Source organism: Protopterus annectens, chromosome 12.part0, assembly GCF_019279795.1.
Source record: "Protopterus annectens isolate FY-2018-M chromosome 12.part0, PAN1.0, whole genome shotgun sequence".
NCBI classification, from domain to species: domain Eukaryota; kingdom Metazoa; phylum Chordata; order Ceratodontiformes; family Protopteridae; genus Protopterus; species Protopterus annectens.
In genome coordinates, this window is record NC_056746.1 from 22,999,234 (window position 1) to 23,024,457 (window position 25,224).

A 25,224-nucleotide genomic window follows, 5' to 3' on the forward strand; every position below is an offset into this window, starting at 1 on the left:
TGTCCAATGAGAAATGTAGGAACTGTTGGGCATACAGCCCTGTTTTACTTTTAAAAATCATAACGTTATCAAAAAAATGCTCTGCTGTAAGCCTTTGACATACTCTGGTTTTAAGGAGAAGTCATATACTAGTAAAAAAGGTACTTTTTCTTGTCATCACTGTAATATGTGTAAATATATTTGCAGCGATGATTTTTTTACACATCCTGACACAGACAAGATTTTTGAATTTGATTTCTGTACTGATTGTGGTACCTGGAACATAGTTTATTTAGTTTCTTGTGAACTGTCTAAAATGTTTTATGTAGGAAAAACCAACCGTTGCTTAAGAGATCGGATAAGAGAACATTTATACAGTATTAGTAAGCAAGATAGCGCTTTGTCTAAGCATGTCAGCTTAGCAGGTAATAATTATTGATTTAAGTTTATGGTGTTGGAAATTTATCATGTTGGTTATAGGGGAGGTGATAGAAGAACATGGACAGAAAGCTTAGAAACAAAACGAAAGACAATCTTACAAGCAATTAGAGGGAAATGGTTAAATGAGTTCATTCCTATTAAACCATTATTGAAGTCACGTGATCTGTATCATTAAACTCTATAAAAAGGGAGTTGAACTGTGTTTTAATTTGATCTGAAGATGTACTGTGTCAAGTACGAAAGTGCTTATCTCTGTTTTATTTCTTTCATTATTTTTATTAAAAGAAGACAGTTTGCACCTTCAGCTGTTTGTTTGCTCTGATTTACATAGTGAAATACATCACATTTCCCTACTAAATCTACCTATAACTTAGAACTCATTCAACAGAAAATATTTCCTTACTAATCAGCAGTCAAAATGAGAAAGTAAATCCTCTGCAATAAACTGCTCGATGCTAAAAATTCAATAGAAAAACAACAGAAACCGCAGCAGAAACCCAGTGAGTGAATAAAGCAAGCCAAGACTTTAACAAAAATGATGAGCACTTTTGCAAAACCACTTTTGCTTCTTCAGATCATATTCAACAACTAAAATACCATGAACTAAATACAAAGATACTGTTCCCTTAAGCCACCCCATCCAATAGACACGCAGACAATTATGGTTGCTAAGTAACTGATTACTTGATACTAGTCTATTTTGATTCACTGAAAAATCATTTCACTGAATTTCAATTCACCTTCAAAAAAATCGCTGAAAGCTCAAATCACTGAAAACTCATTTCACTGAATCACATTTCACTGTAATTACAATGTAAGTACTGTTGGGCAAATAAAACATATATGCCCTTTTCCCCACAGTAGTGTGATCCTGGAGTTAGTATATATAATTAAGGGGGTATGGGGGCACAGTCCCCACATTGGGTGGTGTGGGGGGGCCTAGCCTCCCACCTACTTTTGGTTTTATTTTGTTAGCTTTCAGTGAAATGAGATTCATAAATATAAAAGCTAAGTTGGTGAGGGGCTACGCCCCCACAACCCCCCCAATGTGGGGGCTGTGCCCCCACACACACCCTAACTATATATACGAACTCCAGGATCACACTACAGTCGGGAAAGAACATATATGTTTTATTTGCCCAACAGTACTTACTTTCAGTGAAATGTGATTCAGTGAAATGAGTTTTCAGTGATTTGAGCTTTCAGCAATTTTTTTGAAGGTGAATTGAAATTCAGTGAAATGATTTTTCAGTGAATCAAAGTAGACCCATGCACACACACACACACACACACACACACACACACACACACACACACACACACACACACACACACATACACATACACATATATATATATATATATATATATATATATATATATATATATATGGGTCTACCTGAAGTAGCCGAAAGTGCACAACGCCGATGACGAGAGCACCAACACCGGAAGATCGACAATGGAGAGGACCGACAGTTAAGAATCCCAATGCTGAGAACACCAACATGTTAAGGTAAGTGTGTGATAGGGATGGACGTTAGGGTCAGGGTGTGGGTAAGGTAAGTGTGTGATAGTGACGGACGTTAGGGTAGGGTGTGGGTCAGGTAAGTGTGCGATAGTAACGGACTTTAGGTTTAGGGGCAGGTTAAGTGAGTTAGGGTTAGGGTGCGGGTAAGGTAAGTGTGCGATAGTGACAGACTTGAGGGTTAGGGGCAGAATAAGTGTGTTAGGGTTAGGGTGTGGGTAAGGTAAGTGTGCGATAGTGACGGACATTAGGGTTAGAGTTTGGGTTAAGGTTAGTGCTTAGATAGTTGTGTATGTAAGGTTTAGTTTAGTGTTTGTAGGGTTTTTGGTGTGCTTGTGTTGTGTGTGTGTTTTTCGGGAAGGGTATTTGTTTTGTTGATTGTCGGGATTTTGGTTTGTCGGGCATGTGAAATTTCATCGTTTTTTTCGTGTCGGTTATTTCGTTGTCAGTGTTTTGGCGTGTTGGTGTTATCAGGTAGACTCATATATATATATATATATATATATATATATATAGATAGATAGATATATTGGTATTGTTGGTATGTATATATGTATATAGATATATATATATATATATATATATATATATATATATATATATATATATATATATATATATTTATATAAAATCGGTATTACTTTATTTTAATGATCATGCATACAAATCTCAAAACTCATTTAATATTAAAAAACAATCTTGCTTACCTTTCCTTAGAATCTATATCATAGAAAGAATAAACCGATCAAAAAGTAAAACAGTTTACTTTTCCAATTAGTTAAACTAAAAAAGAATGAAAAAACTATCACTAAGTGATAAACATAATTTGAATAGTGGTATTGTTATGAACTGGGAGTTTAGTATCCTAATGTGTAGGGTTAAAGGCAGGGGTAAGGGTGGGGGTATAATTAGTGCACGAGTATGGTGGTACAATTTTAAAAATTCTAGACAAAGCCAAAACTAATGGGGACATGGGGACAATGGCCCAAAATCAGTGACAATTTTTAAATATTACTAAAATTCACTTAAAAATGTAATAGAACAGGTTTGACATCATCTTGCATGTTTCATAGAATAAGAATTATGAAGCTCTAATGTCTGCCCTTACTGACTGTAATCCCTAGTAATCCTCTATGATTTTCCACAAAATCAAAAATGTCACTAAGAAGAAGGAAAATGTGATGCAAAACATCAGGGACATTTTTCAAAATCAGGCTAGGTTGAGAGATATGGTTAGGTTGAGAGATCTGGTTATTATTTTAGACTACTACTTCATTGTTGTTTCTGCCTTAATGGAAATTCAATAGCTGAGTCCAACATACAGTGTCTTTACTGAATGAGAAATGCTCTTTTCACAAGATGTATTCTCTTTTTCTTTGATTTACAAAAGAGCCCCTAGTGTGGATACCAGAATTATAACACTAATTTTCATGCTCGATATTTTTATTAAAGAATCTTACGTCTTACATCAACTCACTTGGCTATTTAATGAATTTAAAACTTTGCATCCTGTCATGAATTATTACTTATGAGTATGCGTATGATGATTTAATTCTGAATCAGCATAACATTCTCAATGCCGTTTTAGTTACTTCATGGTATTGAGTAATTTGTAACGCTTTAAAAGGAAGAGGAGGGTAAGAGGCCAGTGGAGAGAAATACAGTTTTAAAAATAGCTTTTGTAAAGAAAGAGTGAGAAGGAGGGACTATGGAAATAATAAAGGAGAATGGAGAGCTATTCAAAGAAATGTTAGCAGTCTGGAAATAACATGTAAGTGCATGAATGAATTTCAGGTCTAGGGGATATTGATACACAAGCATTACAGACATATGGGCTAGGGTCTATATTATAATGCTGACATGTTAAAATGTCGACTCTGAATTGTTCAACATGAAAATGTCGAACTCCAAGTTTACTGAAAGGCCAAATCACTGATTTCATTCCAACGGAAAGAAATCGGTTGGCCATTCTCTTACACTTGTCCTTTCCCTGACTGTAGTGCAGTCTCGCAGTTAGAATATTTAGTAAGGGTGTGTGTGGGGGGCACAGTCCCCCATGTTGGGGTGTGTGGGGAGTGAAGCCCCCCACTTAAATATATTTGTTTTTGTGTGACATTGGTGTTTGGCCATTCGGTAAACTTGGAGTTCGACATTTTCGTGTCGAACAATTCAGAGTCGACATTTTAACATGTCGACATTAAAATATAGACCCATGGGCTAATACCATGAGACTGTAGAACATTACAGTAGCTGGTTTATGGTATATAGAAAGGTCAGAATTGAGGCTTGATAGTGGATGTAGGGTTGAACAGTGCACTATATCTCTGTGTGAAACTATAGGTAAGTGAAAACCTAGGAAAATGATGTGCAAACAGCTAGGGCAATAGAGGGAAATGAACTGGTTGGTCAGCTGTTGACAGGGATAAGAGACGTTGTTAAAGGTGCAATGGGAAAAGATGAGGAGAAAACGGAAAAAAGAAAAGACCATTTAACTTCACAGAATAGACATGGAGCCATCTGGAGAGAAGGAAGAGATATACAGATATTGAAAGATGTGATGAGAAGTGAAAAGAATACATTACATAAAGGCTAGAAAGTGAAATTAAACCACTAAAGTCAAAGCGGGAAAATGACAAAAATGATAGGGTGGAAACAAAACATTTAAAAACATGTTTCAAGGTGGATTAGAAAACAAAAAGGTAGAACAGAGCTAGTTAAATGTCAGTGAGGAGTTGGACTTGAAAGATGACAAGTCATTTAGTTCTTTGCTTATAAGACAGCAAAAAAGTAGCGCTCCAACAGAGGATGTGCAGAAGTATTGTAAGGCTAGTTCTACTGAGGTTAAAGGAACATAATAAGAGCTTGTCAAGCTAAAGGAAGACAAACATGAAGTAAACAGTGAACCAACCAAAGTTCTTATCAGTTATCAAGGATACTGGCAGGTCTCCTGATGAAGGTATTCATCAGAACATTACATAATGGAGAAATAGTAGTAGAAGTGATTCTTCCTTTATAAAGGAAGAAACAGGCACAACAAACCTGTGACCATGACTTCAACAGCTCAAAGACTGATTGGAAGATTATTTGGGAGTGAGTGGCACTGTTTTTTAAAAATAACACTGTACAATACTCAAGCTAGCATGGTTTGGTAGCAGAAAAAGTCTATTCAATCTGTCCTAACTTGAATAAATATATCCCATTACACATCTTTTAAGATATTTTAATTATTAACAAGGCAATTCAGAAGGCTTTCCACAGAAGATTTCAAGTTAAATTAAAGGAAAACTCCACCCAGAAACTGAACATTGACCTCTTTTTCAACAAATCTTGCTATTTTGTGCTGTAGTAATGCATCAGAATCACTGTTCATTCTTGTTTTTACCCTAGATGATTTTGAGTGGATTGTAAACATGTCACAATCATTTATCAGACATGTTGTCTTGTTCGATATTGCAGTTTTTGCTTCTCCATAATATGACACATCTTAGAAATATCCATTACTTTTTTTCTTTTTTTTTTTGCATTTAGGCACATTGACAATTCTGTATCAGAAAGCAGTGTCACTGTTATTTTTTAGTTAAACTACCTTGAACTCTGATAACTATCAGTGCTAAAATAATTATGGTGCCTTTAGTTTTTCAGTATTAAATAGATAAACTGCAAGGTTTTATTAAGCCTTCAAATGTTTGCCTTAGCCACTTTTCAGACCCCCCCCTACATTTCATATTCTTGTTTGGGTGACAAAGGTGGCAAACACATGCGACAGCTTAGCTCATTCACCTGTGGTAGTTACCACTTCAAAACGTTGGTAAGGAAGGTGAACGTTTTATTTTATTTTTTTTTATTTTACATTTGTTGACTGGGATGGTCTAACTGGATGCATGTTCATTTTCAGTAGAGTCGCAGTGAAATAAGCTCCAAGAAGTTACATTAGTACAACTATTCAGGTAAAGGTTATTATATAGATACAAACTTAAGATTTCAACAGTTCAAAAATTTATACAGTTTCAACATAAATTTAGGTAACGAGTTATGGTACAGATACATAGTTAAAGTTTCAGCAAAGGCAAAAAAAAAAAAACAACTTGCACAGTTTGTACAGAATTTGTTGGAAGCATTAGATGAGGTATTTTACACTGTATTTACAAAAGACTTGGCTATACAAGTTAAATTAGCTGTAAAGGGTAAGATATGTCTTTGTAAAGAATAGGTATTAGGTGAATACCGACAAAAGTCAGAGCAGATATATCTGAACATCTGTTTGTGGTTTCCATTCTTCCATTAATTTTCAACAGTTACAGGGATAAAAGCACTACTTCTTTGAGCGAAATGAAAGTACTTAGCACCCATTTGTTTGTGTAGTGTTACAATATGATTAATTCCTGTCCAGTGTATTAAGATCTCTCCAACAACTAACTCTTTGTTAGAGAGCTTTACTTTAACCATGTTGTATGCTTCATAATAATTTACTAACCTGCCTAAGAAACAGACTCGTGGTGTGAAATCGTGGGCAGTGACTTAGCATGCAGACTACAGAAAGTGTGTTGTCAAGTTTAAGGCACAGAGGAAGAAATTATTTACTTTCTGAAATAAGGCAAAATTTAATAAAAAAAAAGTTGTAGGACCTTTGGGTTTTGTGGCAGAAGAAAGTAAAAATGGAGAAACAAATATATTGAAGGGTCTCTGGTATTTTACTACATTTAATTATTATTTTGAGGAAAAGTAATTATCAGATAAGGATAATTACACTAGCATTTGGGGTTGCCCTTTAAAAGATTTGGTAAGGGTGACTGAATAATAAGGTTGTAGAGAAGTATTTGGGTGTTTGGAGGGGAGGCCAAAGATGGTGGCAATGAAGGCTACTTATCAGGGAAGAGAAAGCAACTACTGTCCGCAGGTGTAAGTGTAATGTCCAGTGTAATTTAATGTGCTCATTTCATTGGCTACATGTACTGAGAACAGATTAACGTATGCAGAGGATAAAAAGGTGAAATCAGTGGAAGAGGAAAGGAATAGAGCAGAAGGGATCAAGAACAAGAATTTAAATGAGCAGAAAGATAGTAACTGAGTTTTAGTTTGGATAAATATAATGTGATACATCAGGGTTATAATATTCAGGGAACAAATAATTGCTTATGAAGGGTGGAGCTTGCACAATGTGATAACAAAAAATGTCCTAGAAAGAGGTTACTGAAACATTAGATTGTCAGACAGAGTGAGTGAATGTGGAAAAGCTGTAGCCAAGACTAGAAAGATGCAGCTTATACTAAAATGGATGGATTCCAGAGACAAAATGTTCATTAACATTGTGCAGATCATTAGTCCTGTCCAAAGTACTGCTTTTTGGTTTGCTTGTTTGTTTGAGACCATGTAAAGAAAGAGATTAAACAATATTAGATAGTATCCAAAAATGTAGTTATGGTGATTAAGAGTGTGGAGCAATTATAAGCAGTATGTCGTCTCTAAGATAGATACTTTAAAGGATTGAAAGGGCAAAACCTACATCCATAAAATATTCAAAGAGGATTGGGAGGGTTGAACTTAAGGAGAAATGGAGGTGAGGAGAGGGCATAAAACTTAAGGATAAATGGAGTTGAGGAGATGGCATACTTTGACATAGTATTGTCATAGTTTAACTTAGACTAAAGAAAGCTATTTTTGCCTGAGGGTATGCTAGATAATTGAAATGGATTACTGGACTGTATATTGGGAACTAAACTGGATAGGACAGATGCAGAGTGGGGAAGGGATGGATAACTGAGTCTTTATAACTGCATACAGAATAGATAGACATATTGTTCCTTCTGCAGGGAGGCTAATATCTTGATAACAATTCGTAGTCTCATAGGGATTTACATAAGGATTACTAGACTTGAACTAAGTCTTTTATTCAATACAAATTTCAACACTGCATTCAAGTTAATAAATAAGACCCTTATATTAAATTATAACATAGCATGTGCTGCCTTTTCCTCTCATGTATTCTACAATAGTGTTACATATACATTTATATTTTGTGGTTGTGTTTTCAGCACCAGCTTCAACAGCCATTCAGAACATTATAACTGCAGGCAACCAAAAAGTTGCATTGGATCCTCACGTGCGGCTAAAGGCAGAAAAGCTTGATTTGGTAAGTCCTTCAACTCTTGGACTGATATTTTCTTTTGCTAATATGATCCTCTCTGCCCGTCTGCTCATTTTCTTCCACTTGGTTTTCCTTTCGGTGAGTATAGTGGCAAGACTCTCCTTACACCTTTGGTATACAATGACAGTTGCAAACAGAATCAGTGCTTTAAAACAGATTTAGAAGACTAGGTACTACTTCAAAACAGGTCAGCTGTTCAATCCCAGAACAAAACAGCTTAGCTCTGCCATGTTTGTGTCTGCTCTATCTAACCAAGAAAAACAAGTAATCTCTGTGGTATCCCCAAAGTCTCAAAACAACCCACTAAACAAGTGTGGTGGGTCCAAAAACAAAACAGTGTAAGAAACTTCTCTGTGTGGAAGATTTTCAGTTCATATATCTCTAGTTAATCACTGTATATTAATCAGATCAGATAAAAGCAGTAGAAGTAGCAAACTTAAACTCAAGTCAAAGAAGAAAAAAAAAAAAAAAAAAAATATATATATATATATATATATATATATATATATATATATATAATTGTACAGAATTACTAAGTATTCAAAAGTAATCCAAGCAAAGCAGACAGTCTGTTTCCAGTAGAAAATCCTTTATTAAGTACACAGACAAGCGGTCCAAGTAAAACAAAACTAGAGTAATAGTTTCTTCACAAGCTTTCTATATATATATATATATATATATATATATATATATATATATATATATATATATATATACTTTATAGGTTCATAGGTAGGTACTAGGATATCTGCCCAAGGGCATTTTTAAGCCTAGTCAGAGTGTGTCGGCTTTCGCCGCCCCATTGATTAATTAACTGAGCCTCTGTCAAGCAGAGCCAATGAAGTGATCCCAGGGGTGTATTTTCTGTTACCCATCCACTCGTCAAGGCTTCTCTTGAAGAGTGTTAGTGAGTGGCTCTACATAATGTAGTTAGGAATTTTGTTTCAAAGCATGGGGAGTCTCTGTGACAGGAATCTATCCCTCCAGGATGTTCTATTTATTGTTGTGGTGAGGTTTAGCTCACTAGAGCACGTGGCTCACAGCGACTTGGATTTCTTTAGTTGGAGCATGTCCAGCAGTTCTGAGTTGGACATGGCTTTGTAAGTCAAGCAGAGATCACCTCTGAGTAAGCAATATGCCACTGAGTACAGCTGGAGTTTTTTCAGTCGGGCTGCATAGGACATATGTTTGAGGCCAGTAATCCTCTTGGTGAGGTGCTTTTGTGGTCTTTCCAGCTGTTGGAAGTGTCTTGTGAGGTACATCCCAAATGGGGCATTGTACTCTATGATGGGTCTGATAAGTGACAAGTAGAGGAGCACTATAACCTCTTTATTTCTAGATGCAAACCCCTTAGTAATTAGATGGGCCACAGAAGGATTTCCTAACTACTTTGGCAATATGATTGTCAAAGGAGAGATTACTTTCTACCTGGGTCTCCAGATCTCTTATTACCTCTTCTGTATTAAGGGGGCTGCCACCTATGTGGTAATTCGTGGGTGTTTTGTTTTTCCCAAATGGGATGACTATGCATTTTTTGACATTTAGCTTGAGGCCATGACTCTGACACCAGGTGTCTGTCTCAGTAAGGTGTTTTTTAAGGATGTCCGTGTCAGCCGGAGAGTCAGTTATGGCTCCCAGTTTGCAGTCATCAGCGTACTTGGTTAGCCATAGTCCTCCTGTATTTGCCTGTACTTCTGAGAAATATATGCCGAACAGTAGGGGTCCCAGAATCGAGCCTTGCAGGACACCACTTGTGACTGGTTTAGAGTTGGACCTGGAGCCCGCTATTCTTACTGTGTGAGTTCTGCCTGTAAGCCAGTTGGCAACCCATCTTGTGACATAGGGGTTTATGTTCATGCTGGTGAGTTTTTCTATAATACCTGAGTGAGGAATGGTGTTGAACGCCTTGGCGAGATCAAGGTAGGCTGTGTGAACCACCTTCCCCTCATCTATGGCCTTGTTGACTGTCTCTAAGAAGTCAACCAGGTTTAGTAGGCATGATCTGCCCTAAACAAAGCTGAACTGGGTCAGGTCAAGTGTTTGGAGGTTCCCAATGTCTTTGTTAATGAGTTCCATGATGATGCACTCCATAGCCTTGCAGACCAGGCTAGTCAGACTTATGGGGCGATAGTTACCAGGGTCAGTTGTGGCCCCTCCTTTGTGGAGCGGAATAACCGTTGCTGTGCACCATTCTTTGGGCATGTAGCCTGTGCAGAGGCTAAGGTTGAACAGCGTGTTTAGGTGGGGGGTTAGTTCGTTCTGTAGTTCGTGCAAGATGCAGCCTGGGACACCATCTGGCCCCATTTATGCTGTATTTTTGGCTTTTGAAAGGGCTGTTTTCACCTGTGCTTCTGTGATTTCCGGGGAACTACACTTTTCCAGTATTGTTGTGGGCCCTTTTGAAGGTGAGAGGGAGGTGAAGTTTGCACTGAATCTATCTGCCAGGATGTTGGCAATATCAGTAGGTTCAGTATATTTTGTGCTATTTTGCACTAGCTCAGAGCATATCTGCAAGTTGCCACTTAGATTCTTGACATAGCTAAAGAAGGCTTTGTGGTTATCTTTCGAATCCTTGGCTATTTTACTTTCAAAGTTAGCCTTGGATGATTTTATGAGGGACCTTAGTTTCTTACTGATACTGATCAGGGATGTCTTTCCTTCTTGGGATTTGCTTTTTTTCTGAACTAGTTTCCTCCTTCTGTTGTATAACCTGTTTATGGCAGGGGTCCACCAGACTGGTTTCCTTCTCTTAGGAGAGGGAGTCTTGGTCTTGCTAGGGATGGCACGATCCATGCATCCTTGAAGGTGCTCATAGAGTGCAATTGTAAAGGATTCTGCATCTTGGGCAGTGTTATCCTTTAGCGTGGGGGCTGTGAAACTTACCACCTCTGCCTTAAGTAAGGTGAAGTTTGCTTTAGAAAAGTTTTTCACTGTGGTTTCCTTGGTTGGAGGTGGTGGTGGGGTGTGGACATCCAGGGTGATTAGTTTATGGTCTGATCTAACCAGTGACGGGTTGACCTCTGGTACGGAGCACCTGTTGCCCATGTTGGTGTTGACCAGGTCCAATATGTTGTGGCCTCTGGTAGGGGAGTTTACCAGCTGATCCAGGACGTTTGAGTTGATAAATTCCAGGAAGTGCTGAGCCTGGGAGTTTGTATTCAAGTAGTTTTCCCAGTTAATGGTAGGGTAATTGAAATTGCCCAATATCAGGTTGTTCGGTAGGACCTTCATGTTTTCCAGTGTCTCCAGAAAGGCAAAGTGGTGGTCCTGGGTCATGGAGGGTGATCTGTAGCAGGCCACAATTTGCATTGCAGATTTGCCCGATGTTAGTTGCACATGGATGATCTCAGAGGTATCATGCTGTGCCACTAACCTGGAGGTGTGAGTATCCTTGATGAATATGGATACACCCCCTCCTTTTGTGTTTCGGTCCATGTTCTGTGGCCAAAATGTGTGGTATGAGTTGTAGCCCAGTAGTGCTGGAGTGCTCTCTGGAGCCTTGAACCAGTTTTCAGTTACTGCACAGATGTCGACGTTCTCCATACTTAGGAGTGCTTCGAGCGCATGTATTTTGAGATTTAAACTCCTGGCGTTGAGTAGCATAACCGTCATTTTTTTACTTGTGCTGTTTACGGTGGTGGGTTTGAATTTTGAGCCTTGCCTAAAAAAGGCACTATGGGGGCAGCAAGAGCCTTGGCCAGTATTCGAAAGTCAAGGGGTGACAGGTGCAAGCTGTCTCTTGCGAAGGAACGCAGCTTGTCGAGCATGTCATCCCAGGCTGACAGACACTGGATCCCCTTTGAATGACACCAGAAGCTTAGCCAATTGTTGAAATTGATCATTTTTTCTTTATACTGAGGTATCATTCTTGGTGAGGGCAGGATGCTACTCAGGGTCAGGGTCATACCCTCCTGGGCTACATGATCAGAGAGCTCTTCCATGTCTCTTTTCATGTAGTCCAGGGAGGTACATTTCAGGTCATTCACACCAACATGAACAATGACAGAGTCATATTTGTACTTGTTCTGGAGTGACCTGAGTGCTTGTGTTATGTGGCGGATTCTGGCTCCCGATAGGCAGCTAACAGTAACCTTCTCCTTGTCCAGCCTAGTGAGTGGGGCGTCAGTGTGCCTGACTATTGAGTCACCTATTACTAGTGTGTTAGGTATGTTATTTCGCCTTAAGGGCTATGATTGTGCAGTACATTGATTTTGTGTTTTATGTGTTGTCTGGTTTGTGACAGGAGGTGCAGGTTTTGTGGGTGTCTGCTTTGGAGCTATCTGATGCTTTTGCAGGTTTTTATTTAGGGCCTCCGAGTATGATTTTGTGTATTTATGTGTATTTTTTGCCAGTGCTGGTTTAGTAGGTCTATGTGAGGCTGGAGGTGTGGTGCAAGTGTTAGCCTTCTCCTCATGACTGTCTGTTCCAGTCTTGGGTAGAAGGACCTTAGCCTCCAGTTTGTCTGTATAATTGCATCTCTCGCATATGTTAGTGTTTTGTGGTAGGAGGAGAGGGCTGTCTGTGTACATGAGGCAGTTGTAACATTGCCTCAGGATACCCAGATTCACCAGCTGGACTGCAGAGTACACCTGAAGTTGCCCTTTGGTCATGCCTGAATAGTAGGGTGAGCTGCTTAGTCACTTGGTTGGTGAGGGCTGGATAAAAAGCCTTGCCCTGCTGGGCATTCAAGTGTCGGGGTATATTAGTGCTTGCTATTAGGTCTGAGCAAGTGCTGGATTGTAGGATGCTTTTTGAGTGCTTAGGTTGAGAGTTAGACTAGTTTCAAGTGAAAAACTGAATAGGATACGTAGTGGAGCTGGGAATAATTTAACCCTAGCTAACCAGTGCTGCCCGGCGCACAAAACCGTGCAAACGTGGTTTTTAAACTACTAACTTCTGGGCTGGAACCACTCCTCCAGGGGCAAATGGCCGCTCAAAGTTCCCCTCTCTCACAGGTGAACAGAGAAACTTCCCTCTATCCAAGTAAGGTATGGGCAACTCAGAAACGTGTAACACAGCCCTGAGTTCAGCACTAGCCTGAAAACTGGACTATACTAGCTTAGAAAGGCGGGAAACAAGAATTTTTTTTTTTAAAGATGAGGCAAAAACAGTAAAATGTACACTTAAAACAGCTTTAAACGACTACAAGTGATCAGAAAATGCTATCACACTTTAGTGTGTAGCCTACAACAGTTATTTATTTAAACAAAAAATATTTTAAAAGTGCAGGCAGTCAAATAAGTACAATATGAGAAAAAACAAGCTTTTAAATTGCAATAAGTGCTGGAAAAAGCAGCGTTTAGGTGGAAAACAGTTAAGTACAGCAAGAAAATACAGAAAACTGATACTCAATCACTCCAAAGTCTCTCTTTTAAGCTAGAAGGCTTGTATCAGTTTAAGGCTTTTTAGTGCTTTCCATTAGGTTAGTTACAGGAAAGATGGGAAACAAGCACAGATGTGGTCTTTTAAACCAGAAAGTTGAAAGAGATGGACAACTTCCCGAATGAACAATAAACTACAATTCCTGGGCCAAGAACCACTCCTCTTGTGGTAGACAGGCTACCGAGTACTTACCACTCCCACTGATAAGCTAGAAGGCTGCACTCCAACACAAAGGCTTGGGGGGCTCAGAAGCTTACAAACAGTCCTGGATACAGCAAATCTGTACCTGGACTAGACTAGTTACGGGAAAGGTGGGGATCAAGCGCAAACATGGGCTTTAAAACCAGAAAGTTGAGAGAGATGGAAAAAACTAACCAAACGACCAATAAACTACAATTTCTGGGCCAGAACCACTCCTCTTGTGGTAGATAGGCTACCTAGTGCTTACCACTCCCACTGATAAGCTAGAAGGCTTCCTTTCAACACAGAAAGGCTTGCGGGGCTCAGAAGCTTACCAACAGTCCTGGATACAACAACTCTGTATCTGGACTAGGCTAGTAACAAGAAAGGTGGGAAACAGTGCGTGTGGCTTTTAAACCAGAAAGTTGAAAGAGATGGGGAAAAACTGCCCAAACGGCCAGTAGCTACAATTTCTGGCCAGGAACCACTCCTCTTGTGGTAGATAGGCTACCTAATGCTTACCGCTCCCACTGATAAGCTAGAAGGCTTCCCTCCAACACAGAAAAGCTTGGGGGGTTCAGAAGCTTACAAAGAGTCCTGGATACAGCAAATCTTTGCCTGGACTAGACTAGTTACAGGAAAGGTGGGGAACAAGCGCAAACGCAGGCTTTTAAGCCAGCAAGTTGAAAGGGATGGAAAACTGCCTAAACAGCCAATAAACTACAATTTATGGGCCAAAATCCACTCTTCCCGTGGTAGATAGGCTACCTGATGCTTACCACTCCCACTGATAAGCTAGAAGGCTTCCCTCCAATACAGAAAGGCTTGGGGATCTCAGAAGCTTACAAAGTGTCCTGGATACAGCAAATATGTACCTGGACTAGACTAGTAACAGGAAAGGCAGGAAACAAGCACAAACACAGGCTTTTGAGTCATAAGGTTGAAAGATGGAAAAGCTTCCCAAACGGCCAATAAACTATAATTTCTGGGCCAGAAACCTCTCCACCTGTGGTAGATAGGCTACCTAGTGCCTACCACTCCCACTGATAAGCTAGAAGGCTTCCCTCCAACACAGAAAGGCTTGGGGGGCTCAGGAGCATACAAACAGTCCTGGATACAACAAGTCTGTATCTGGACTAGACAAGTTACAGGAAAGGCAGGAAACAAGCTAAGAATTTTTTATTTTTTTTTACATAAAAGCAGCTAAAACAGCAGTAAATGCAATTCAAATGCAGTGCAAGCTAGCACATGTGTATCAATATTACGGCAACTACAGTTTAATTAAATGCAATTAAATTAACAAATGACTAAAAAACAAGTGCAGAAGGCATTAAATTAGAAGGCTACTAACAAGCAGTAATAAGTGCAGAGTAAGTAACAGCACGCAGAACAGCAACTAAGACAGTTACAGTAAGAGCAGCTGAATATATATATATATAAATATATATATATATATATATATATATATATATATATATATATATATATATTTTTTTTTTTTTTTTTTTTGAGGGAGGGAACACAGCAGGATTAAGAGGCTACAGGAGTTGGCCTTCTCAAATGCTCTCTTTGTACACAGTAGGAGTGCCTGAAATCAGAATATGATCTCACTGCACTCAATTGAGTGAGCAAATGAGATAGGCCCAGAAGGAGTATTCAAATACAAACTTACAAGAGGGGCGGGCAGTTTGAAAGCCACCAAGATTAACACCAACACAAGAACAGGGAAGGTGGGTGGGAGAAACACAGTGGAGACAACAAGAGACAGAAATAATACAGCACCACTATAAATAATAGGCAAGTGTATAAATACAGCACAGTGCAAATTAAGTTGCAAAAAGTGTACCTGTCAGTTTGAAATAGATTCCAATTCTGCAGCTCAAAGCAAATCTATCAGCTTTCCAGTAGTTTATCAGGCAAGGGAGTGGTTTATTGTGCTGTAAAACAAAGTGTTATCGGTAAACATGTTAAATTCACATCCCTGCCCCATCAGTGTGACATTCAAGCTGGTCCTGCCCTACTTAGTAGATTTCATAATAATATAACCCTTATGTACTTTAAATAAAATTTATAATGATGTGGTACCTCTTATTTAACCAGATTATTAAGTAGATTATTAAGTCTGTGATTTTATCCAAGACAATATACTATATGGCTGGAAATATATCAACCTTAGTCCATTTGGCAATCAAAAATATATGTAAATATATACATATACACTTTGCATGTAAAAAATCAATTGTAAAAATCATATTCTATTTTCATAACCTATTGTTAACAAAGATCGCTTTAATCCTTCTAGACTTCTTCAGGTCTGTGTACAAGAACCCTAAAAACGATCTATAAAAATATATATAATTATATAATTAGTTAGTATTGTTATTACACATCATTTTGAATAAAGTGGAAAAAAAAACCAGAAAAGGAAAAAATAATAAGAAAAAGTGTATGATGATGGAAACAAAATATACACTAAAATTACAACTGATTTAAAATAGTATTTAAAACCAACTGGTATAAAAAATAAAATAAAATTAGTATTAAAATAAATTAAAATTAGTCATGTAAACAAGGTGGCAAGTTTTTAACTTCCAGTGCACTTTTAATTGAACAGTAATAGTTTAGTCCAGGCTTCCTAAAAGAGTTCAGCTTTAATTGCCACATGAGTTCATGTTTCGCCAGAATATTCGGGATGTTTCCTTCAAGATCACCCATGTCTATGCAATCCAGGATCTGGAACTTAAAACCTGTGTGTCTTTTATGAAGAGCAAGGTGTTTGGCTAGTGCATTATTTTTACATCCAGAGCGGATTTCTGACAGATGACATGAAATCCTATGCTTGAGTTTATTTACAGTCTTGCGCACATAGAATGCATCACATTCATTGCGCTGTGCCCTGCAAATTACTTTTGTAATGTTACAGGCACCCTCTGCACTGGTCTTAATGATTTTCTTTAAATAAGGGCAATAAAAACCTTGTTGTGTAAATGTACAAAATGTATAATTAGTTTCACATCTTTTAGTGTTTCTCTCATATGGTCTAGGTTTAAATTCAACAAAACTAATGTTACTGGCCTTCCTATAAACAAAGGATGGGGCTTCACCTAAGATGTTAATCAGAAACGAGCAGACAGAGCTGGAGGAGGTGTGTACGGTGGCAAAGAGAAGGGAATACATGAGTGTATAAATAACTATTACAAATCTTAAACTCACAAAGCTTTAGGATTTTTGCTTGCATAGGTATTTTCCTCAGATAGATGGCAAGTGTTGGAGACATAATGGGCAAGAAAGAGGTAAGTGGGAACATATGTTCTGGCAGTGTAATAACTTGGAAGACTTTAAAAAATTTCGTACAGAGCACTCCATCAGAAATATTGGGTGAGCAAGTAGGTGTAACTAAGGAAATGATTCTTTTGAGCAAGGACACAGGATCTGAATTGTCTAGACGTAGTAAGGGCTTGTTAAGTTGAATTCTGGTGACTGCTAAAAAAGCAATTACTAGAAAATGAAAATCAAAGTCTAAACCAACCGTATTTGAAGTACTGAATATTGTAACGGAGATAAAAGAACTGGAACTGGGATCTTCTGAAAAAGGAAGGAGCAAATTACATAGAAATAAATGGAAACTATAGCAACAATACATGCAAAATAATGTTCAGGAGGAGTGAAGTTTAAAGGAAGGCAAGAACTCAGCAATTTATATAATGTTGGACTGATGACTGTTATAAAAAAGAACATATGTGATATATAATGTATGTAACTTAAAACATGTTAATTTTTTTTCTTTTACATTAATGTATGCTTGCCAATGTCTTAAGTGATAATTTAATAAAGGCGTTAAAAAAGAATCTTAAACTCACTAAAAGCACACTTCCTCGCATTCGTGATGAGTCAAATGAATGTTCATTGAGTGCAATTTATGTTACTCTCACACCCCGCAAGCTTGCATCTATCAAATCTATGGTCATACAACAGTGAAGAAAAGTGCAGACCCCAGTAACTCTGAAAGTGACTGTCAGGAAATTTACTTCATTGTAATTACATCTGTCCTCTAAGCTGAGACAATAAAGACACCAGCAACTGGCACTGCAACCATTTATTGAACAATATCCACTATTACTGATAGTGCAATAAATTAATTTGTACCCACAACAAAACACATTTGTAAACTCTTACCTTAAGCTGTTAGAATAACCAAGGCCATTCTGGCTCAATATTTGTGGGTCCGGGTACACACCACAAGCTGCCCTGGACCTCTTTATCTATATTCTTACAGTGGACTCACATTCCCAACTCCACTTGCCTTATCCAGGGCTTGAAACTGAAAAACATACACTGCTGACATAAACAGGCCACTGAAAAGCAACTGCCTTAGCTTAGAGGACAAGGAAGGCTTACACATAAGCCTGCTTGTCTGCAAGCTGAACAGGGGCAGAGTAGAGGTTCCAGCTATTTAAGGTGAGCACTGTGATTTCATTTTTTATATTTCTTTGTAATTTTTTATGTTAACAGTTTGTTTTGGAGCTTATCTCCCCGGGCCTCTACTAAAAATGGACATATATCCAGTTAGACTAGCCCAGTCAAAAAATGTAAAATAAAATAAAATAAAAATAAATAAATAAAAGAGGGGGGAAGCCACTAGGCACCCCCCTCACCTGGGAAACCATGCCCAAGGGCAGGGAAGATGTAATCCAGTGAGCTGCTGACAAGAATGTGAGGGAAACTCACAGTGCTCACCTTAAATAGCTGGAACCTCTACTCTGACCCTGCTCAGCTTGCAGACAAGCAGGCTTATGGGTAAGCCTTCCTTGTCTTTTAAGCTAAGACAATAAAGACACCAACAACTGGCACCGGGACCATTTATTGAAAAATATTCAGCATTGCTGATAATACAATAAATTAACTTGTACCCACAGCAAAATGCATTTGTAAACTCTCACCTTAAACCAGTTGGCATAACTAAGCCCATTCAGTAATACAACTAATTCCCCATTCCCTTCACACTACTCGGCAGTAATCACCTGCAGAAAAGTAAATTTTACGACATAGCGCTCAATGAACCTGGTGCAAACAAAAATTTTTTTGCTGCAGTTTATGACCAAGAAAGATTTGCCAGGACCTAGTTCTTCACATTACTGTGATCAGTATAGATGATCCCTGATTGACCATTTATCATCAAAGTACTTTATGGTGGTGGTTTTAATTTTGCTTTGTGTTTGGAAAAATGCTGTGCTTTTAAAAAAGTAGTGTTCAGTAACTTAATTTGCATATTTATTTACTTATATAAAAAGACAGTGTACTAAAACAAATCAGTTGGCTTACAAATAAATTATTTTTTTTCTGTTTATTGCCTTTTTTTCTATGTAAAAGCCGAGTGCCAACAGATCAACATAACCCAGTTCTATTGCATAGGGGATAAAGCCCTGACCATGGCCCAAACAACCCAAGTTTCACTAGAGACTTGGCCAATGGAATGGCCTAGCAGGGATGCTTGGGAGTGAATGGCTTATGCCAGATCACCTAGTATAGGTGGAGGGAGATGATATCCCTACTCACCCAATTGGTCGCATGTAAGTGGATGCTTTCAGGTTCCCAGACCAGGACACATGGCCTTGGTGTTGACAAGCCAGTGATATTAGCTCTCATGGGAATGTGTGTGGAAGCATTCACATATTACATGGAGAACATAGGATGCCCCTGTAGTGATGCAGTTACTCATGTCATCCAACAGAGGGGTAAAGGACAAATCAGTGACTCCCCACTCAGCTGCCCGAATGACGACTGCACCATGACATTGTACTCACTTGATTCTGGGAATGAATGATACATATAGATATATAGATATATATGTATAAATATATAGATATATATGTTTGTGTGTCGATATGTGCTTCTGTGTTTGTGTGTGTATGCGTGTCTATATATGTGTTTCTATGTGTATCTATGTGTATGTGTGTCAGTCTCTCTCTCTCTCTCTCTATATATATATATATATATATATATATATATATATATATATTTTTTTTTTTTATTTTACATTTGTTTAGCAGGAAAGTCCGACTGGACAGGTCCATTTTCAGCGGAGGCCCAGAGAGAAAAGCTCCACATTACAATACATTACATGAGAGTAAAAAGAAGTAGAACATGTTAGTATATATATATATATATATATATATATATATATATATATATATATATATATATACATATTTCTGTATACCAGTGTCACTAAACATTGACATCCCCTACATCACAAAAAATTGAATTGATCTCATAACCAATCAGCTCCAAAAATATGACCATCACACACAATCATAAAAACATCATCATCTTTCGGCTTTTCCCGTTAGGGGTCGCCACAGTGGATCATCTCTTTCCATTTCTTCCTATCCTCTGCATCTTGCTCTGTCACACCAACCGCCTGCATGTCCTCTCTCACCACGTCCATAAACCTCATCTTAGGCCTTCCTCTTTTCCTCTTACCTGGCAGCTCCATCCTTAGCATCTTTTTCCCAATATACCCATCATCCCTCCTCAGCGCATGTCCAAACCAATGCAATCTCGTCTCTCTTGCTTTGTCTCCAAACTGTCCAACATGAGCTGACCCTCTAATATACTGATTCCTAATCCTATCCATCCTAGTCACACCGAGTGCAAATCTTAACATCTTTAACTCTGCTACATCCAGCTCTAACTCCTGCCTTTTTGTCAATGCCACTGTCTCCAACCCATATAACATAGCTGGTCTCACTACCCTCTTGTAGACCTTCCCTTTCACTCTTACTGGTATCCTTCTGTCACAAATCACTCCTGACACTCTTCTCCACCCATTCCACCCTACCTGTACTCTCTTCTTCACCTCTCTTCCACATTCCCCATTACTCTGAACTGTTGATCCCAAGTACTTATCAGAAAAACAAACTAAATTATTTTCCTTTTCAATTAATTCACAATAACCAATGTCCATTCAAACATCACAATCATGCACACAAACACAGCATATTTCTTAATGTTTTACATGGGGGCTGCACTCTGACACTTCCTGATGTAATGGTTCTGCTCATATGCCTCTTAACTTATATATACTAACTGCTGTCACACAACTATGAGCAAAGAAACAACACCACTCCTAAGCTATAGTTGATTTAACATGAGTAAACTAAAGCAACTGTATTTGCAGTGCTCATGTACGTCTTTGTTCATCCATCAACCACCTTTTCTTTGTAAATGCAGAATATATAGTTAATGCTAACCAGAATTACTACCAGTCTTACTCTACAAGCTATTTATCCTTCTTAACTAACTAGCTGGCATATTTCACATCAATCAACACCATCAATATAGTGTATTTAGACAGATGTAATGTCCTGTTTGGTACCAGCTACATTCAGTAAAGGAAACTGCCTTCCCCACTGTATCACTATCTTACAGCCACATGATAGACAGATGGAGTCTGTTGGACTAAAACACTGGACTACAAGAAGTAGCTTGTTGAACCTCATAATCCTAATCTTCTCATCTTTTTGCCAGAGTAACTGCTATATTTCAGATCCAAAACTATAGTCTTCAAGTGTTTTTTGATTTATTAACATACTATTGTGAGCTTGAATGTGGATTTTCCAATAATTTAACAAACTGATATCTACATCTAAACAGTGGAAAATGTGTTTCTGCAACACTTTGCTTGGTTACATACTGCATTTTTCTTCTTTGACACACCACCTACTAATTGCAGTTTTCCTGTTTCTCATGTCATGCATTAACATTGTAGCACTAGACATTCTAAAATGTATAATTTGTTTTGTACTTCCAAAGAGAATGCATACAGAAGGTTTCAACATAAGCCAAAGTACCTGTAAGAGATGCACCATGTCTCATAACAATCTTCGGTACTACGCTATTTCAAACATATCAGGTGGGTGCATACAACGATTGTTTTGATAAAAAGTGTATTAGAGGATGAAGAAAAGCAGAAATAGGAACTGCATTGCAAGGCACTTATTGACATCGCTAAAAATGGAAGCATAAAGTAGTCCAGCACCAGCCAGTATGACATATTTATTGTTATGTCTGATTTGATTGTAGTGATGAAAAACAATAGATCTGACATGTTGTCACTGACCAGAGTTACAACTAAAGTATCAAATCATATTCTATTCTTATCTCTTGGGAAATTGTTTAAATCTTCTGCCTCATTTGCATAAATTCCACTTTTTAAATAAATCGCACTGTGGATACGGAATCAATCTGACAAGCACACATACACAGACACACACACACACACACACACACACACACACACACACACACACACACACACACACACACACACACACACACACACAAATATTAATAGTATGTTCTTCTTCTTCTTTCCCTGTTAGGGGTCACCGTAGCAGAGCACCTGTCTGCTCATGATTGGCAGTGGAGTTTTACAGTGTTGAGTTGCCAGCCCGACACCCATCCTTCCACAGAAGGCACACACTCACACCTAGGGCCAATTTAGTGTTCAATCCACCTACAGCATGTCTTTGGGATGTGGGAGGAAACCCATGTGACCAAAGGGAGGACATGCAGACTCCACACAGAAGGCACCCCAGACAAGGCTCGAACTGGAGAACCTCTTGGTGTGATGCAGCAATGCTAACAGCTGCACTACTGTGGCCACCCAAATTTTTTTTTTCTTATACATACCATAAAAATAATGCTCTTATTAAGCAGTTCTATTACATGAGATATACTACCGTGATAGGACTCCTCCAATCCCTTTTCAGTGTTATAATCTTCCTGTCTGCTCCAGGCAGATTCCAATCCCTGTGCCTTCTGCAACACTCCTTTATTCTTTCCATAAGTCTTATATCTTGCCTAGTTCCTGCACTATTCATGGCTTGGTGTTCTTCCTTGTCTCCGACCCCAAATCTGCTACCCTTCTTTATGTAGACTATTACATACCATCATCTCTTCTTTCACTGTTATTCCACTGTAACATACCCTCAGGTTCCTGCATCTGCCATGACACTGACCCATGTTTCTGTGATATCAACACATCTATAACCCTTCCTTCCTGCAGCACTGTTTGCAGCTCACCCTCCTACACAGACATGTTGCATTACAGAGTAATAATCCCTATCCATACCCCATGTTATCACTGTGAGTTTCTTTTCTACCTTCTGTGTCTAGGTTTAAATTTTGTTATTGCTTGAATACCTTGCCCCTCTTTTGCTTTTGTGACACTCCCTTTCTCCTTCAAAATGTGTTTAAAGGTAATATCATTGAGATGTAATGTTTCAACACAGTAATAGGCACTGCTGACCCTTCGGGGTTAAGATGGGGTATGTCACTGCTGCTCCTTCTGGGTTAAGATGGGGTATGTCACTGCTGCCCTTTTGGGGTTAAGATGGGGTATGTCACTGCTGTAAAGCTGGTTGCTCTGCAAGGTGTCCCTCATCTCCTGTCAGTCCAAAGCCTTTTTTTCTTTGCCCATTGCCACAAGCAGAAGTTATACTTCCTAATACTTTCATTTCTTCACCATGATGGAAGTCAGTACAAGTGGTGAATCAGGAAGGCTAATGCCAACCCTCTCATTCATTCTCCACCTCTTTGTCTCTCTCTCCTGTCATCTCTTTACCACCTGCCTGGCCTTGCGTACTATCTCCAAAACGAGTGTGCATTGCAATGCAATTACCTTTCAGATGAGATCAAGGGAACATTCCGGACTAATTGGAACATTTTCAGGACAAATCAAGATATTTTGAATTACAAGGGGTATAACACCAAGATCTATAAATAGTACAGGGCCTAATTTTAAAAGATTGCTTGAAAGTAAAATGGATCCAACACAGTTATCACTTTCAGGCACAAAACCTTGTGGAATGTGTAGTCAGTGCCCGTACATCAATAAGGAAATGGCAGTTACTCTGAACAATAAATTGCATAGCCAAGTTATATTCCAGAAAGGTAATTGTTTGACAAGTAGAGTGGTATATTTGGCTATATATATATATCATGTTTACCTTTCTATGTAGGCAAAACTGAACGCCCCTTGAAGAATAGGATATACAAACACCTTAACAATATTAAAAATAAAAAAAAAAATAACAATGCATTATATAGACATGCACAGGTTTGCCATAATTTTGATAAATTTTACATTTGGTATACTAGAAGTCATTAGATTACAATCTAGAGGTGGGAACTGGAAGAATAGGCTAAAGAAGAAAGAAACGGAGTGACAGTACAAGTTGGCTGCCATGTTCCGTCCAGGTTTAAATGACTCTATATCTATTGCACTTTTTTATATGAGAGAGCAGATGATATATAATGTATTGGGTGCTATTATGTTTAGTGGATTACACATTTAATGCTGCTACAATAATTTATGCATTTTATATAATATATATAATGAATGACTTTAATGAATAATGCAACCATTCTTGGATTTGTGGCTTTAAAACTTGATATTTTTAATTGTTTGTTCAGCCATGTGATTGTTACATCATTAATTGATTGGGGTATTTAAATGTTTTAGACCTTATAGTGAATGTATTTTGATGAAGTCACTTTTGTTACGAGATGAAAGCGCTCAATATTTTTGTTTGTTTCAATTAAATATTTAATCCTAAGTTAGTGGTGTGCATTTCTGGTACCAATTTTATTTTTATTTCATGTTTACACACTTTATCAAAACATGCATCCAATCCCCTCTTTAGTGATCACCTTTGCTATACCTCCCATATCTTACCGACACTAATACCTGAGACAGGTTTCTGAAACCTGGTCTCACCTGTCTCACCTCTTGTGCCTCTTGGTGACTGAGTGTTCAGTTATCAGAACTCTCTTTTATGTCTCTACAGTGGTTCTCATCTCTTTTTGCCTACATTGTCCGTCTCCTCCAGCCCCTTTCTCCTTAGCCTTCTTTATACAGACTCATTGGAAATGTTCCTGCTGGATCACAAAAACCACCTTATCCCTTCTCAGGCTCAGACAAACCATTACTTCATAGCAGACGCACCCCTTTCAGGATTATCACCACCCTGCCACATCTCAGCTGTGTCATCTGTTGGATCAAATAAAAGATGAAAATATCTCAGTTTTATTGTCCTGTACTGGAATTATTTGGATACATGACACACACATTATTCAAATCAGACCTATTGGTCCTTACCTACATATACATTTGAAGGCTTTATAATATGTTCATGCAAGAACACCATTAATGAGGAATAGAAAGATTTTTACAAGGTCAGTAAAAGTTAATTCCTGATTATCAGCATGACAGTCAAGGAAAACAATTATGTGCAGAAAGATAGAATTAACAGTAATTGGAGTTCGGCAGATGATAAAGCCTTAAATACACTTTGTGATACTTACAATATTAGAATTATTACACCTGACAAGGGGGGTGGAGTAGTTTTGTATGATATGGACATCTACATACAAAAAATATTTGATATTTTAAATACATCTGAACAATATCAGGTATCTTCCTTAAACCAAATCAACATTGCACACAGGATTGATTTATATCTGGAGGAATTCTTATTGGATGAATGTATCAATCAAGATTTGTACA

General features: G+C 38.2%; 1 protein-coding gene across 1 annotated transcript in view; it reads left to right on the forward strand.

Moving 5' to 3' along the window:
• Window positions 1-25,224, forward strand: part of LOC122816340 (syntaxin-binding protein 4-like) — an 869,603-nt gene that overhangs the window by 524,163 nt on the left and 320,216 nt on the right. Inside the window, exon 12 of the mRNA XM_044089066.1 lies at window positions 7,978-8,075. Within this exon, the coding sequence (XP_043945001.1) occupies window positions 7,978-8,075 (98 nt within the window). The remainder of the gene's footprint in view (window positions 1-7,977; window positions 8,076-25,224) is intronic.